This window comes from Ixodes scapularis, unplaced genomic scaffold (genome assembly GCF_016920785.2).
Source record: "Ixodes scapularis isolate PalLabHiFi unplaced genomic scaffold, ASM1692078v2 PGA_scaffold5__190_contigs__length_132052651, whole genome shotgun sequence".
NCBI classification, from domain to species: domain Eukaryota; kingdom Metazoa; phylum Arthropoda; class Arachnida; order Ixodida; family Ixodidae; genus Ixodes; species Ixodes scapularis.
Window position 1 is genome coordinate 111,769,305 of NW_024609880.1, and position 17,770 is coordinate 111,787,074.

The 17,770-nt window shown below is 39.9% G+C and overlaps 1 protein-coding gene across 1 annotated transcript; it reads right to left on the reverse strand.

Moving 5' to 3' along the window:
• Positions 1 to 3,551: 3,551 nt before the first annotated feature.
• On the reverse strand, positions 3,552 to 13,557 carry LOC115312195. The gene is made up of 5 exons (XM_029971102.2): positions 13,462 to 13,557; positions 12,595 to 12,755; positions 10,904 to 10,989; positions 7,522 to 7,602; positions 3,552 to 3,697 (listed from the first exon to the last, which is right to left on the reverse strand). The coding sequence occupies exons 1-5, from the start codon at positions 13,555 to 13,557 to the stop codon at positions 3,552 to 3,554; spliced, it is 570 nt and encodes a 189-aa protein (XP_029826962.2).
• Between the last annotated feature and the right edge of the window lie 4,213 nt (positions 13,558 to 17,770).

Genomic DNA, 17,770 nt, shown 5'->3' on the forward strand with positions numbered 1-17,770 from the left:
GCATCTCAACCGGAAATAGCTATACGCACTATGCGAAACTTGTTGGGTCTCGTATAAAATGAATGGTCAAAACTAGTTTCTGAAGCGGTGGCGCAGCAGAGTGGAATGGCGTCTGTTTCATACTCATTATACGCAGCGGACCCGGGTTCAATCCGCAGCGTGAGCTTAGTTTTTTTTTTTTTTCGATAATTTTTTTTAGGAACATTTGGTGATAGTTACATTTCTTTTTGCATTTATCACTGTAAAAGAAGCACCTATTGTCGAACAAACTTTGCTGCACTAAATTTATTTATTTATTTATTGTTCATACCCTCAAGCGCCGAAGCATTGTAGAGGGGAGGGGCAAAGCAAACAAAAATAAAACAAACTGACAAAACAAAAAAACAAAAAAACATTCGGCAAGAAATTTAAATATCAAAAACACACTTCCATTGGCAAAAGCTGTAAGCAATATCTGTTACAGACAAAATAAACAAAATAAAATGACTCATGTTGGCTCACCAAACCGAAATGTAGACAAAGATTGGCGAAAAAGAAAATAATCAGGTATAGTTGCGATATCTGCTGGAAGGTGGTTCCAGTCGTTTGATGTATGCGGTATAAATGAATAAAAAAAGTGTTTGTTCGGCAACGTGTTAATTCAACTTTATTCGGATGGTCCAGACGGGAAGAGTAATAGTTAGGCAATGTAAAGAAATGGTCTCGCAGCGACTGATGATGGTACACTTTATGAAACAAGCAAAGTCGAAAAAAGTTTCTGCGCAATGACAAAGAGGGTAACAACAAACTGGACTTCATTGATGATATGCTAGCTGTTCGATTATAATTAGACAGAATGAAACGAACGGCGTTATTTTGAATTAGTTCGAGAGCTTTATGCAGAAAGGCGTGGTTAAGATCCCAAATAGAGGCTGCGTATTCCAATTTTGACCGTACGAGAGTGTTATAAAGAAGAAGTTTTAAGTTAACTGGGGAGGTTCTGAAGTTTCGTCGTAGGTATCCTAACAGGCGGTTAGCGTTGGCAATTATTATATCAATATGAGGCTTCCAGGTTAATGTCGACGATATAGTAACACCCAGATAACGATATGAGTTTACAGATTCAAGTTGAATGTCGGTTAGTGTATATTCTGAAGGGCGTGCCCCTTGCCGGGAAACGCGCATTAGTTTTCATTTGTTAGGGTTTAGTTCCATATGCCATTTTTTGCACCAAAGAGTAATATTATTTAAGTCAAATTGCAAAATGCGTACATCATCATCATCATGAACTTCCCGATATATTACACAGTCATCTGCTTATAAATGCATGGAGGAAGAAACACAACTTGGCAAATCATTAATGAATTTTAGAAAAAGAAGCGGGCCTAAAACTGAACCTTGGGACACGCCCGATACAACATCATTCAGGAATGAATTAATGCCATTTAGAGTTGCATATTGTGAGCGGTTGGTAAGAAAGCATTCCTGCCAGGTTAACAAGTTAGGATCTAGGTTTAATAAAGAAAGTTTAAGCATTAGTAACTTATGATTAACCTTGTCGAATGCTTTAGCAAAATCGAGAAAAATACAGTTAGCCTGATGGTTTTTGTCCAGTATAGCATGCAAACAATGGGTGAAATGAAGCAGCTCCGTTTCACAAGAAAATGAGCGACGGAAACCGTGTTGAACAGGGGCGAAAAATGAATTGGATTCTAGGTAATTAAAAATATGAGAGTACAGGATGTGCTAAATTATTTTACAGAAAATACTTGTTAATGAAATGGGTCGATAATTTAATGGAGAATGCTTGTTACCAGACTTATGCAGTGGAACCACCTTCGCAGTTTTCCATTCTATTGGGAGCGTTCCGCACTCAAGAGATTGCTGGAAAATTTTGGCCAAAAAAAAAGGATGAGTACATTTTAGTTTGTCTTAGAAATTTTGAGTTAATATTATCGCTTCCACATGACGATGATACTTTCGAAGAATCATACGAGACTTCCTTTCCGGAGGTGCAATGGGGGACGGCGGGCTTGGGTTGTCAACTGGACGCCGCGAAGCGGCGTGTGCGGAGGGCCAAGTGGGTTAACAGGTTCGTGACTTGCAGCCACAGACTGTCGCCGCGAAGCGTTGTGAACGCTGGGGGGTTAACGCGACCCCCTGATACACGTGCCGTCCGAAAAGGGTGCTTCAAATGGCCCCAACTCTACGCGTCCTGCGTATAGCTATTTCCGGTCGAGATGCACGACGTAGTGCTTATAGCTTTACTCTTTAAATAATGACGGAATCAGCGTTTACTTTTTACTAAAAGATACATCCCTGGACCCGTTCAAAATGTTTTTAGAAGTATGATATTACTAGAAAAAAGAAATCAATATGCTGCCAGTATTATTAATGACTTACGTGGTCACCGAGGAAACCCGTACATTCAATACAACGAGTATAAAAGGCTGAAACGCAGAGCTTCGACGTAGTAATCTAGGTAGTACTGATGTATTGTGTGTGCCGTGTATGTGTATGCGTTCAATGTATATGTTCAACTGATGCTTGTAGTATGCGCGATACATCTACGTGTGTATCATAAAGGTGTCCGAAGGGCCCGAAGCCTAATGGTAGTGTGAGCGAATAAAATATGCTTTGTAGCACAAGCGCCACCTAACATTGCTACTTCCAATTATTATTACTCTACTTGACCCTGCCCTCTGGTGGCAACCGATTTAACCTTCTTTCACGCTTCGCGATCTCTTCTGGTTACAGCCAAGTAAGCTTTTCAATAACTGTTCAATCACTTGATCTGGACGAAAGTCGTTCAGATTAAAAAAGGCAAGGGGTAGGGATTATGATATGGCTGCCCGTATCCAAGAGCAACGACGGAAGACTACTGAGGCCACGCGTTCGCTAAATTGAATCCGATGGTAATGCTCAGGCATTTCCATCGGATGATACCCAATGATCGTCGAACATTTTTTTATATCTTCCCTGCCTTTTATTTGAAGAGCCCGGTCTCCAGCAGGTTGGCGCTTGCATTTTCTGCACACCTCCTCCATCATGTGTATTTTCCTTCTCGCAGCTTCATGACATACTCGGTTTTCTCCTGAGGTAAAGATCTTTCGTGCGAATACACCATCACGAGCTTACGCGACCGGCGCTTACATGACCCGCACTTACGTGACCCTGGCTTACGCGACCGATGCTCAATTGCTTACATGACCGGCTCTTCAGCAAAGGGCGCTTCAGCCACCAACGCTTCAGCCAGGGGCGCTTCGTAACCTTAATTACGCGACCTTGAGCGTTGCTGGCCTATAAAGCTGACTCTTTAAAAAAATATACAAAACTTGAAAGTATAAAAACAGCAAGGACGAGGACGGAAACCGGACATCTTTCACAAGATGTCCTGTTCCCGTCCTCGCACTCGCACTCGCTGTTTTTATACTTTCAAGTTTTGTATCTCTTAACCACCACGCTCGTTTTCAATTGTTATTGTTAAAAAAAGAACGCATCATTTCGCATTACAAAACGTACAGAAATACATGGGAGGCATTAATACCTTGACGGAAATTGTAAATTTAATTTTATTGTCTGCGTCGTTGTTTGTATTTACATTTGTCGTGGTACTTTATCTTCGTTGATTCAAAGCCCACGCACTTCTTGTAGACATTTTCGCACCGAGTTGGAGGATTCTCGTCTACTGTATAATAATCCATCCACAGCGTGCAGCCTGAAAGAGCAGAGAGAGGCATTGATGTAAATAGCCACATGTAGTACTCATGGTATGCACAAGTTGACAAAATATAATAGAACTGGTGTCTGGGAAGTGTACAATAACTATAGGTAGCATACAACGTAGGAGTATTCAAGAACGGGAAGGCATAAGAACACTACGCGTCTCGGTCGCACATTTCACAAACGTACTTACTTTGACGTACATGGCATACAGCACAAAAGTATTTAAGGGAAGACACTCAGCATTTATACTTTATGAATTTTTCAAAATCGTATTTAGGGTATTTCATAGAATACTTCGAGTGAAGTATAAATATTTAAAAATCAATTTTACACTTTTTTAAGATACGGGGTGTCTGAATTAGTCGCCAGGCTCGATCTAAAATGGACCGTAAAAATCGACACCTGCATGCGGCAATCTAAACTTTTCGTCAAAGCTGTATTTCACAAGTCGGTGTTTTCATGTAAAATTACAAAGCGTAGCTCCCTTTCTGTAAGCAATAGGGCCGAAAAACTTGCCAGGGTCAACGGCGGGCGGCGACGCGCACGTCCGAGTTGAGTGGTGGAGTGCGTGTTGCGCATGCATTGATAGATGGCGTTGGGAGCGGCGCCGGAGGGTGTAACCGGCCAGCGAAAGAAAGCAGACGACACGCAGACGAAATCCGTCGGCAGCAAAAGCGCCATCGTTATGTAACCGCGTATTTTGTTTTTACTTCAAGTTTTGGTACATTATAAAAAAGTTATGTTCATTTTAGTGAATTGTTTTAGTCGATCACAGTCGCCGCAAGCTGTCTCGATAAGGAGGTAGCGCCGTCTATCAATACTTGCGCCAAACGCACCCCGCCACTCGACTCGGTTGTCCGCGTCGACGCCGGCCGTTGACACTGGCAAGTTTTTTTGCCCTATTTTTTTACAGAAAGGGAGCTACGCTTTCCAATTTTGCAGGAAAGAACCGACCCATGTAATACGCCTTTTATGAAAAGGTTAGATTTCGATTTCCAGGCGCCGATTTTTATGTCCCATTTTAGATCGAGCTGGTGACTTCAGTCCCCCTGTATTTGGAAAGCCTTTTTTCCCCCTTTAATTACTCGTGTTACAAGTTGATAATCTCAGGACAAAAAAAAAAAAAAGGGGGAAGATCATACTGAGTGTTTTTAGCTGAAAAATCCCATGTTATGCTAATATGTATTACAATCATCCTACCATATATGGTCGCTTGTCGCATAAAGCGTTTTATAAAATAATGTTTTACATGTATACCTAACCATTGAGTGTAATAACTAAATTCCTAAAAGCGAAGACAAGAGGTTGGGGAGATGCACAAGTAGACATGGCAGTAATTGCATTATTATAATGAAATTACTGTAATTCAATTACCTTTTGCTGTAATGTGTAATACGATGAATTACATTCATATGCTGGTAATTTAGTAATGTAATGAATTACATTCAGACAGTAATTTTGAGCAAATTACTCGTTACTTTCGTAACTACTCTTTTTCCACAGCCCATCTGAAAACAAAACCTGAGACGCGGGAGTCGAGAGCGAAACAAACAGACAAAAACGGGGTCGAAAGGCGAAGGCGATGAAGCTTTCGAGTGGAGACATATCTAGAAGGCCGCAGTGGACGAAACTCCAATCAAGACGGATTCACGGCGAAAAGGATTCGGGGACCGTTCCAGGCTGCGATGTGGAGGGCACGTCACTAAGAAGATTACCACATTTTAAAACCTGTGACGATTCAGGTGTTAACCTTAAATCGTTTGCCAAGAATCCACAACTTCTCGCGAGTTTTCTTTTCCTTCGTAGGTAAATATGTTTTTGTATGCTGCATTCACCCTAAGCTGGCAGTGTGGTGGAAGCTGCGAGCTCGCTGAAGCTGTCGTGCGTGATTCTTTTGTCACTTAATCACGCTCCCGCCAATACCCACGCGCAGAGAGCAAAGTCAAAGTCAGGTGATGAGGAGGCGGTTGATTGGTTCGACGATCACGTAGCTACCACCGCACAATCAGCTTAGGGGTGAGCGGAATATATTCGGAAAAGGCGAAAAGAGACAAGAAGACTCACATTGAGAAGTTAAATTAGGGAAAAGCAAACGCGCAGATATAGGCGCTGGTTCCTGGAGGAGGGACAGATTTCTGGAGGTGCCCGCAACCATCTTCTTTCTCTGGTGGCGTTTCACCCCAGAAATCACTGCGGCTCCCTTGTGTGGCAAGGCGCGATAATTCGCGTTCTTCTGGTTTTATAGAGCAATACTCATCAAGAAGAATGTCCCGGAATGCTTTGACCAGTGCTTCTGAGAGAAACGGTTCGACTGCGTCCGAGTGAGAAGGAAGAAGTTTTAGGAATTTCCTGAACCTTGTGTAAGATGGACTCGGGAAGGATATGGATCCCCTTCGCCAAAGGCAACATAAGGGGCTGTGTATCACATCTCACAAAAGCTGTTGCGACTTCACGTAAAAACCCGACTAACCGAATTGCACGACTTCTTTAAAATCTAGAGGACGCAATCACATCAGCCATATATTGATCAAAATGAACAGCGAAATCAGTGAACTGTCTGTTTTAGTCATATCTTAAAAGTCTCCACCTTGTGTTCAGCGCTTCCGTCGTCACCTGCAAGAATTTAAAAGTAATTTCGAAGTCATTTCATTACTTTCAAAAAATATTTGCAATGTAATGTAATTACTTTAGTCTGCAGTAATGTGTATTTTAATTTAGTCACATTTGCGGATTTCTGAGCAAAGTAATGATTAATGTAATTTTACTACTTTCGGAAAGTAATTGTGCAATCGCTGCGCACAAGTATCTAAATCCCTTTTCTACGAAGAAGTGATTATATCTTTTAAATAAGGCCCCCGCAAACAGAAATGTGACGTGAACCTCCCCCCGCACGCAGGTTCCCCTCTACATGAGAGAATATCCTTCTCTCCCTCTTTCCCCTCCCGCAAGGCGACGCCAGTCTTAAGCGTGACCGTGCAACGCCTCTAATAGCAATTTCGATCAACTCGCACCTGAACTGCCCTGAAACCAGAACAGTGGATTTTACCGTTCTGGTGTCAGCCCATTTTTACTTTTTTGGGGTTCATCAAACAATTACCGAGAACCTATTAAACCATTATTCGGTTAACCTGCCGATTTATTATTTAATGCTTCATTGGCAGTTAATATTTCTAACCGGTTCATGGGCAAAATATTGACGAACCAAAAAAAGTGCAAAATTAAACGCATTCGCCTCCCAGGCGTGGACGAGTACACCTGTATGAAGAAGAAACGTATAGGTAAAATGTTAACCTAAAGTAAACTACTGTAGAGGTGAGATGTGTAACTTCAGGCCACTACAGAGGGTTACTCGTGTCCCGGCAACTTCAATGCCGTGCAGGTGTCCGTTTAGTTCAGCAGACTAATGTGTACAATCAGAGCAGGTCGTTCTTGTCGGAGAATATCACCGAACCTCCTTGCCTCACGCAGCTGAAGTAATAACCTGGCGAGAGTGTCCTTTAACTAATAGTTAAAAGACACTCCCCAGGTTATGATTGATAATCGATATTCTATATTGCGCTGTTTATCACATATTCCGCAATATATATATATATATATATATATATATATATATATATATAAAGTTTTGACTTAAAAATATGATGCATGGAGATGAACGAGACCGACTACTCAATAATTCATCAATTAAAGAATGAAGATTATCCGGGTTCAAAGTTTTTATCCCTGCCCAGCCCTACTTTTCGGTGTTCTTAAGTATGTTACTCTGCTTCTAACTGAGCTTTGAGGTATATTTAGACATCGAAGTTCGTCACTCACCTTGGCTGGTTTTATTATAGAAGGTTTTTATAACTTGGCACTTCTCCGTGGCGTTCAAATAAATAAGTTTCCTATTTTGTTCTGTTTGACACAAGAAACAAAAACACGTTTATAACTTGTCTTCAGGTTATTTCTACAAGTATTACTCGCAAGACGAGCAAGTACGCGGACTAACTGGTATAAAAACATGTTAATCTACACCCGTTCTTTTTATTTTTATTGTCTCAGTGCAGGGAATAGCAGTATTTCAAATACAAGTATTTGAAATACGTATTTAAAATATTTTGTGTATTTTGCATTTGTATTTAATTACAAATTGGGTAATGTATTTGACGTGTGCGTTTCAATACTAAAACGAGGGTATTTCAAATACAATTGTAATTAAAAACAATTTGTGGGCTAAAATATATCCCTCAATTTTATTGTCACGGTCCAGAGCAGGAAGAAAACTGTGTTCTGCACCGAATGCAGTGTCTCTCAATCAAGCACAAGCGTTTAGTGACTTTGTGATTACGGTGCTAGTCCAGGGCAAGAAGAGTGACGAATGGCGAAGTCGGCGTTCACAGGCAGACTGGCTAAATAAGTGCCTGTGACAACTTGTGATGCTTTCCAGCCTGATTTCCATCCATATCTTTTGCCTGGAACATTCTAAATGTGCGGGTCATCCAGATTTCCGTAACTGGTGCGAGTTCCAACAATAAAAAAATCTCCAGCTTGTGCTGCGCGTCTTGGTCGTCTCGGTACTTTGATGGTCTATACCAAAATGTATAATCGACAAAAGAAGCTGCTTGAAGCTCTGTACTTTTTTCACCTATTACGTCCAAGCTGATTACATTTTTTGTGATTATATTTCTATCACGCTACTAGATCCTCGCACACTAACTCCTGAGTGTGCGATGCAGAACACCGTTGCAGGTGCCCTAAAGTCGCTGACGCAAATTTTGAGGAAAGTATTTGGAAAAGTATTTGGAGGAGACCAAATACATTTGGTTGTATTTGTATCTTGTACTTAAATGCTTTTTTTGGAAATGTAATTAGATTTTTAATTAAATACATTTTGACGAAGTATTTTGTATTTGAATTTTGATACATATTTGCATGCATTTTGCCCATCCCTGTCTCAGGGTTCATACGCATGGAGTACCTTTTTTGTATTTTGTTTTACTCTCGGTTGAATACCGTTACAGATAGGACCTGGGAAACAAAATGACAGTCACAAAATGAGGTTGGAAAAGTTTGAAGGAATAGCCAAACTGCGGCAACTTTGTATAGTATTTTTGCAGACAGCAAACAAGTGCTTATTTACAGATTTCAAATTTGTTTACCTCCAATTCCACATATCTCCGGGACTTCACGTTTGACACTGGCACACTTCACTGTTGTCTGAAGAGCCATCAAGCAAAACTGAAGTATGCAAAAAGCCTGCCCTCTAGCATGACTAACCAAAAGATATCAACCAAGTGTGCACGCAAAAAAAATATTCCTGCGGCCACCTGCTCATAGCAGCATAAAATAACACTGAACACTCCAAGTACAGGCCAGAGTAAAAGAAGCCGGGGTCGCATTAATCTGGTATAATATTTATAAAAACATTTTACAATATATATATATATATATATATATATATATATATATATATATATATATATATATATATATATATATATATATATCTTGCCGCGTGCATGGCTCAGAATTAACGCTACTTCATACTTCGAAACATGCGACACTCGAACATTCTAGAGCGAATTTTCGAGATACCAAGCATATCAGATAAGGAGCCCAGCGTGGCCTTGCCGTCGCACTCTCGCTCTAAGCAGCTGCCACGCCGACACCCCAAAGCTCACTGCTGCTTTCCCTCTAGTCCTTCTTTCTTTTGTTTCTGGAACAAGTTCGCTGAGTAAACCTTCATTTTAAATCTTACGCTTGTTGATCCTTTTGCATCCGGAACAACATACGTATTGTGGGGGATGGGGAAAAAGCTGTCCATGCAGCTTGACGTGTCCCAAGCCTCCATAAAGGTATACAGCGGCTCAGAAAACTACACTAGAGTTTGTATATGGATACTATTTCACACACGTACTACAAAGCCAGAAAATGTCAACAAACAATAAAGTGAAAACGCTTTTATAAATCGGCATTACCGCCACTTATTTGTTTATAATAGTTGCAAAAAGCTCTCAAGAAATTTAGATATTTTAGCGTAAGTTCGCCTTGAGGAAAACTCTGCAATGAATATCAAGTCCTATTTGGAAAAACATATACAACTTTACGCAAACTTGAATAAAGTATATTGATATTTAAATCTATGGAAGTGTTTAATGGTCTTTTGGTAAGATTTTTTCTAACTACTTGAATTCGATAATCTTTGCGAGATGCCTCTACAATAAAGAAGTCTGATTGACGAGTGAAATGTGGCAGGCTTTTTCTTTCCGGAGTGATGTCAGAGTTAACAAAGAACCATTATTATCTATATCTAGATATTCCAGTCTGTATTTAACGCTAAGCCTGTGTCTGTAGTGTGCAGTAATTTATAATACCCCCAATGTAGCAGAAAGTTGGTATGTGCAGAAAACATACAACAAAAACCTGAGCGCTTTCTTTTCTTTTGCAGGAGGAATATTTTACGTAGATTTGCTTTTGTTGTGGTACACCAGACCAGGCGGCTATAGTTCAGCTGGTATATAAATGGCGTGTTGTACAAGAGTGACTTGCATGATAGGAGAATCTAACGATGTTTATGTAGCAAACGAAATATACCAGCAAGTGTTAAACTTGTATGGTTTATATGCTCAGTTCAAGACATGTGATATGAAAGCAAAACGTCCAAGGTCTTGAATGACCTCCGGGCTGAAGACGCCTTGTGTTTATTAGGATGTCGGGGACTATATAGACTACGCAGTTGTCTCATAAAATACGCTTATTCTGTAAAGATGTATAGGGTTTCTGGCAAAGATTTGAATCTTAATTATCTTGTTTAGTGTCGGTTTTACCTTAAAAGTAACCACATTGACAATACCCTTTTACTTCCATATTAAAGTGAATTCTACGGCTGTATTGTGTAAAAACAACCACGAGGTGGCTGACATTAGTAATACCGCTTCCTTTTCTATTTTTGTTACAAGCATGTTTGAAGCAAGTGCGGCACTTGCTCATTCATATAATTACTCAAAAATAGTTACGCCAGGGTTCAGCATGTCGTGCGGATAGTCTACCTTAAAAAGAAACTTTAAAAGAATAATCCGCCTGAACCAAGAAAATTAATCTAGTCACCGAGAAACTGGGATATAATTAATATTTGTCGCACTTCGCATTTTCTGTTGTTATCAGCTTGTGGAGAGTGAAAACCCACTAAGGAAGGCCCTTCGACGATCCAACTTACTTTTGTGATGTCTCCAAGCGTCATAGTAAAACATATCACTGCGTGTTTTGTCGAACAGTACTATCATCTCGTACTGGTGGCCGTATCTAAAAGACAGTTTTAATCAAAACTTAATTGATTGATGAATTTGCTGGACAATGCCTATTTATACTCTGAGAGTTTAAGGTTCGAAAAGTCTCCAACACTTAGTCTAATACCTTTTTATTTGTTATCACAAATGAGTTTTTAATATGCATTTGTTCTTCAGATACCTGAATGCTCTATAGGTATTCATTTGTATAGTGGCGAACGTTTTTAGAGAGACAACTTATCGGTCTAAAATTGCCTTCTTAGAAAACTTGCTTCTTTCGCAAAAAACAAACAATCCCCAGCATCGCTTCTTTGACTGAAGAGTGGGGTGACTTGCATATATTAAGAAAGACATGATTCTTGATACCCTCTATAAAACCAACAAATACTGAAGCTAAAAAAACGGTGCCACACTAATATAGGAAGGAAATCTAGAAATTACTATCGCCGTATCATTAATTTGATGCTCTTTCATGTTCTAAGCTCAGCGCTTGGAGCATGTTTTCCTTTGACAGACATGGCAAAAATATTACGGTTGCTTAAAAAAAGCGTGATAATGCATGAAGCACTCTATACGCCGTGCAAGTTCATCTGCTCTTTGCGCAACGTGTGCTTTTGTTTACCGCCAAATCCGTCCACGTACCTTTGTTTCCCCCGACCACAACCAATGACGGCGTGCTCTTGGCTGCGTCGTCATCGGTCGGTGCCTACACGTTATCTATGTTGGCCTTTAGTATGCCGCTCCTTGCGTCCTGATGCGCCAAAGACACATTTTGGAACAGTTGCTGGTCATATAGAGTTTGTAGAGCTCTTTTTACTTTACTCTTATTTGATTTTATCTTACAATTTTTTTTTTTTTTTGAACTCTCTAATCATGTATGATTTGTTCTTGTTTTACTCTTCGGGGGTTGTGAATGTCAAGCGAATGCATTTTATGCATTACCGCTATTAGCTTCTAAGTAACTCTTCATTCTTTATTTTACCTGGATATTATGCGCAGAACAATCCTTAAGGCACCTACTTTCTGTGTTGGAATACAACTGTTTGAACAACATCTTCGAACAAACTTGCGCGCGTTCTAGGTAACGATTTCGAGAACGCTCGTCATCCTGGGCTTTGGCTCAATGTGGCCCAATCGTGAGAGATGTTTTATATTTTGATAAAACTATAGCTCCAAGGCAGAATATACAAAACAAGGTCTTTATATAACTTAATGCTCACAATTTTACCAAAAAAATAACTTACTAAAATTATAAAATATTACGAAGGATGTTTCTGATAGGCCCCAATTTAAATACGAATATCTTCTACACTTACCAGCGCGCACTTGTGAGAAACATTAGACACAATATTTCAAATATATTTAGGCACGCGATACTTCAAGAAACAATTCTTCAGCTTGGGTTTCTGATAGATGTCCGAATAATAAGGCGAGCTAGAAGGTCGTTTATGTTACAGGTGCGAACTACCGGTTTAAAAAAAATGACCTGCAGTAGTCGAAAACCTTTTGAAGACAAATTTTCTTCCGAGCTATAGTTCAACTTTGCATTCAAAACCAACCTATGTCTCAAAAAAGTCACATAAAACAATTAAAGGCAAGCGATTTTCAAATGCACACTTACGGGTCTCCATCGTAACCTTTAGTCTCGTATCGGATTGTGATGGGATCACCTGGGCGCTTGTCAAGTCCTCCCCACCTTGACACACAATTGTAGCTTCGAAACGCCCAATCATCCATGTAGTTGCGATACTTCATATAGTACGTGCCTTTGGTATAAAAAGCCTAATAACGAAAATGCACGAGAATATTACTGATTGACGAGGCCATATCTATTTTTATACTAGCAGAAGCCGACTGGTGTCGCAGTCTCCTTCTCAAATCGGGGGTTGCATTCGGTCAGTCTGATTATGAACCATAAGATGGCGTTCGAAATTGTGCATGCTAATAATTGTTTTATACTTTAACATTCGAACACATGATTGTAGTATTTCCGAGTGCCTTACCCTTCCGATTCTTGTAGGATAGCTCGGGAGATCTTTATTTGAATGCATTCGTTAACACACCCTAAAATATTCCTTTGAGTCGAAGCCTTTAAACTGTCTCATGTCATATAAAACACCGAAAATATACTAACACACTTCTTTTTTATTTTTATTGTAACACCCTTCCCAGACAAAATTAAAGTTCCATCATGTGCTTATTAATTATTAGGGTTGCGTTAGCAAGCATAAATTACACTCTACACGATGGTTCCCCTTCCTTACAAACTTTTACTTCGAACAAAATTTGGGATCGATTATGCAATATAAACATATGCAACCATCTCGCTTGTATTTATTTTCTACAACCTTACAAATTTGGTTACCCGCAACTTGCCACCTTTTGATTCGCTTTTTACCAGAAGATGAAGCTTGCTCCCAAAGTGCAATCTGATCGCTATTCAACGTTGGATTAGAGTTATTTTGACAAAAGATTTCTGCCGCCTTACCTCAGTTGCATTATATGGCGGCTTTTTGGCATTCACCTCGTGCCAACTGTGCAAGACAGCCGCCAGAATAAAAAAGACGAAGAGTCCAGTGCACATGGTAGCTTTAAATTGAACTGTCGCCCAGGCACTTGATTTCCCAGCATACCAGGGAATCTGGTCGTAGACGGGAATTGAGAATACAAATATTTATAGTCCAGGTTTTAGGCGCTGCCCACCAGGTTATTAGAGCAAGGCATTGTTGTCTAGAAATATCAACCACTCACTTGTAGACACGTGGTATTTTTGCAGCGTTTATCGTTTCGTGTATCCTGATATATAAGATCTTGCAAAGCGCGTATAACTTCATTTGAATGTCGTTGATTGTTCTTATGGTATGGTGTCATAAGAGAAAGTTCGGCATTTTGTGACATTCATAAAACGTTTCTAATGTCGTGCGTAGGCTGTTGTGTTTATTATTCACGAAACCCTTATACAAGCCACGTTGACATGACAATGAACTCCGCCGCAAGATATATCGGCTTCAATACAAATTGGGAGGTAGTCCACGACTTATTCAAATAATTTTGTAATCGTCGACCACGTTAGATTTCTAAAGCAGCAATTTGTATATTAATTTAATTGCAATATTTTTGTCACGAACTTCATTATTATTACTTGTTACTTATTAAACACGTGTACATATTACGGTAATTAGCTCTTCAGTCAATTCACCAGCATAAGAAATAACCCAATACTAGAAAATATATGCAGAGCTCTACGATCGAAAGTAAATAACCTACCTGTTGTCGTACTGTTCCTCTGGCGCATTATCCGACACGGCATAGGCCGAGCCAAAATCTGCCAATTTCACCATTTATTTAGGAATGATCACATTGTACTCTACCTCGTTCCAATCGGCAAATAAATAAGAAGATAAAAGCAGCAGAAGAAAACAGAGAGCTTATCAAGGGCGCCGTGCCCCGGTTTTTTACCTACTTTAGAAAATAAAGAAAGTCTATAAAAAGTGATGGCTGCAGCGAAGCGGCTCACGTGGTGCGCCGCATTTGCCCAAGCCAGAGGTGCGAGCCTTAGTTTCACTACAGCTTACAGAAATGGGGGCATTTCCCTTTCCTCGTGATGCCCTAAATTGGCCGCAATGTGAGCCGCTGGACTAAAATTGTCACAGTGCGGAGTAGCTCGTCTCCGACCGTGGCAAGGAGGATCGGCGCCACCCTGTCAGACATGATATAATAATTATTATAATTCTTTGTTTCCTGTGCCCACAAACAACTTTTCAGTTTCCACCGTGGTGGAGACTGAAATGTATATCAGGGGTTGTATAAAATATTCCCTTCGATTGTGGTTTATATTATATTAGCCAAACTAAACTTCACATAAATTAGAGCTATGACAACACACAACAGTCCTCCTCTGTTTAATACTTTCTGTTATCTAGTACATCGTACCAACAAGCTCGTTAGGAATATAACACAACAGATGTATCAAAAGTAAGGACCCACAAAGACATGCCTTCATGTGAAAATTCCGTCTCAGTGGTCGTCGCTCCACCAAACTTTTCAAGATTAAGTTCAAGTTTATTATCTTCAAGGACGTTCGTTCGAACTATTACATGAAAAAGAGGGAGGGGGAAAGAAAAAATCAAAGTCAAAAGCGCAGAGTACATTGGCAACAAAAACAAGTTTAAACAACAAACTTAAAACAGGCTATACAAGATTATAACACTTATTTAAGCAGAAATATACTAGTAACCGCAATTACTACAAAACTTTAAAACACACGGGGCTTAAAACAATATGCTTCCCACCATCGAAGCCAGGCAGTTGTCGCGAAATATGATTTTGTTATTCACTGGCTATATCGTTAGGGAGGCAGTTCCAGTTGTCAATAGATAATGCAAGAGTAGAGTATTTGAATCTATTTGTGCGACCGAATAGAGGTCAATTTTTAAGGAGTGATCGTGACGCAAAGAAATCTATACGGCAGGCTTGCAGCAGGTGAGCATGAATGATGGCGTGTCGTAATAATACTTGTAAAAAAGAGTGAGACCAGATAGTTTGCGGCGTGAATCAAGGGTAGCTACATTAGAAAAAGCCTTCAGTTCCCATATGCTGGTTATTGTGCAATAGTTACGATGATTGAAGATGGCAGCTTTTTTGTATGGACTTTATTCATGAATTATTGCTGATGAGGGGAACATATTGAGTTGGCATATTCTAACTTTGAACGAACAAGGGTTTTATATGCAGTAAGTGTCCTGTCATGTTGTGCCAAATAGAATTGCCTTCTAAGAAATCCAAGTGTTCTTGATGCTTTGCTTACTATGTTATCAATATGAACATTTCAAGTCAGATCTTCGGTGAAAGTAACACCTTGGTACTTACATGAGTGCACGGATGTTATAGAAGCGGAAAGAATAAAATAGGAAGGAACGCGATGTTTAGAACAATGAAAATAAATTAATTATATTGATATTAGCAACATTCATATTTATTTACGACGATAAGCACCATTGACCCAAGATTTCAATGTCACGGTGAAGATTCGCTGAGTCGTTAGGATGAGAAATTCGGCGGTACAGAACGAAATCGTCGGCGGAAAGCCTTTTGAATGACGTGATTAGTGAAGGTAGGGCCTTCATGTAAACGAGAAGCAAAAGTAGTCCTAAAATGCTCCGGAATTCACCATAATGGGAGATGATGAGGAGTCATCTATAAAAACAGACTGGTTGCAATTAGCAAAAAATGATAAAATCGAACTGATAACGCGACTATTAATGTTTAGTTGAGAAAGTTTCAGGAGTAAACGTTGATGAGGGACAGTATCAAATACTTTAGCAAAATCGATAAAAATGATATCCATAGCACAAGAGTCATTAAAGGTGTTATAAACGTCTGTTACTAATTCGAATACCTGAGTTTCACAAGATAGATGTTTTCGAAAGCCGTTTTGGTGAGGGAGAAGATAGTTGAAGCTAGTAATGTAGTCCATGACTTGCGAGTAAATGACTTGCTCCAATAATTTGCATAAGATGCTTGTAAGAAAAATAGGTCTGTAATTAGATGTGGATCATTGCGGTCTCCAGATTTATACACGGAGATATTTTTTGTAAATTTGCAGTCGTTGGGCAGTTCAGATGAATCAAGTGATGCTTGAAAGAAGCGGCCACAAGGGAATTGCAATTTTATTTTAGTCATGTTAAGAAAGGTTGCTGTGATGTTATCGTTGCCCCTAGACGAGTTAGCACGCAAGCATTCGGTGACGTTAGCGATTCCGCGGGGTGTGAATACCACGTTATCCATACTAGTAATGGCAGAACATGGCACCAACGTCAGTGGAAACACTGAACTAAAGAATGTGTTAAATGGGGATGATGAGTCATGAGGTGACACTATGGTTCAACTACTGCCACGGATAAAAGGAGAGGGATTTAGCTTTCTTGTCCGGACAGCCTGCCAGAATTTTTGAGCGATGGTTAATAACACGTTAGCCAGGTCATGACCAAGCAAGTAAAATTTTCTTTTTATAATTTCCAATGTGTAGCTTTTTTTTCCCGCTTTCATTGTATTTGGACCATACTTCAGAGGTGTTCCTTGACCTGACTAAGGAAAACAACCGTTTATTTTGTTAAGAAGTTTATGATAGTTAATAAACGAAAGGATTGTTGGGTTCTTGTCAGTACAAACCAGGGGACGCAGTCCTTGACGATTTCGCTGATTTTATACCTAAGCAGACCCAAGTTCTCAACTACAGACCGCGTGTCGAAAAGGGTCAGGAATTTCCTTGAAAAGGAATCAAAAGAGCACAGAAGCCTGTTGCTGTCAACCTTGAAATAATTTTAAAAAAAGCTTTGTCTAATGACATTGCTTTGAGCCGGAGAAAATATTGACTCGAAAAGGTGAGCCCTGTGATCCCTAATATATTCTAGATTATGGCATGCGGAAATACGGTTAGGGTGAGATGAAAATAACAGATCAAGAACGAAATCACATCATGTAGAATTTAACACAATTTGAGTAAGGTTGCAAGACTGAAAAACTGACAAAAACTCACTGCACACCGACGAATCACGATAGCCCGAGGGAAGCGAAAAATTGCTCCAATTGATACCTGGATAGTTAAAATCGCAGGCAAAAACTACTGGTCACTTAGGGCTGCTGCGGTCTACATAGTTAATGTCCTCGTCTAGGCGGTCGCAGAAGTGACCAGAGTATGACGGTGGGCGGGAACAGACGCCGATTATAAGGTAGGAGAATAACAATTTCACATGAACACATAGTATGTCTAGGTCGGAGTTGATTGCGAGCGAGTC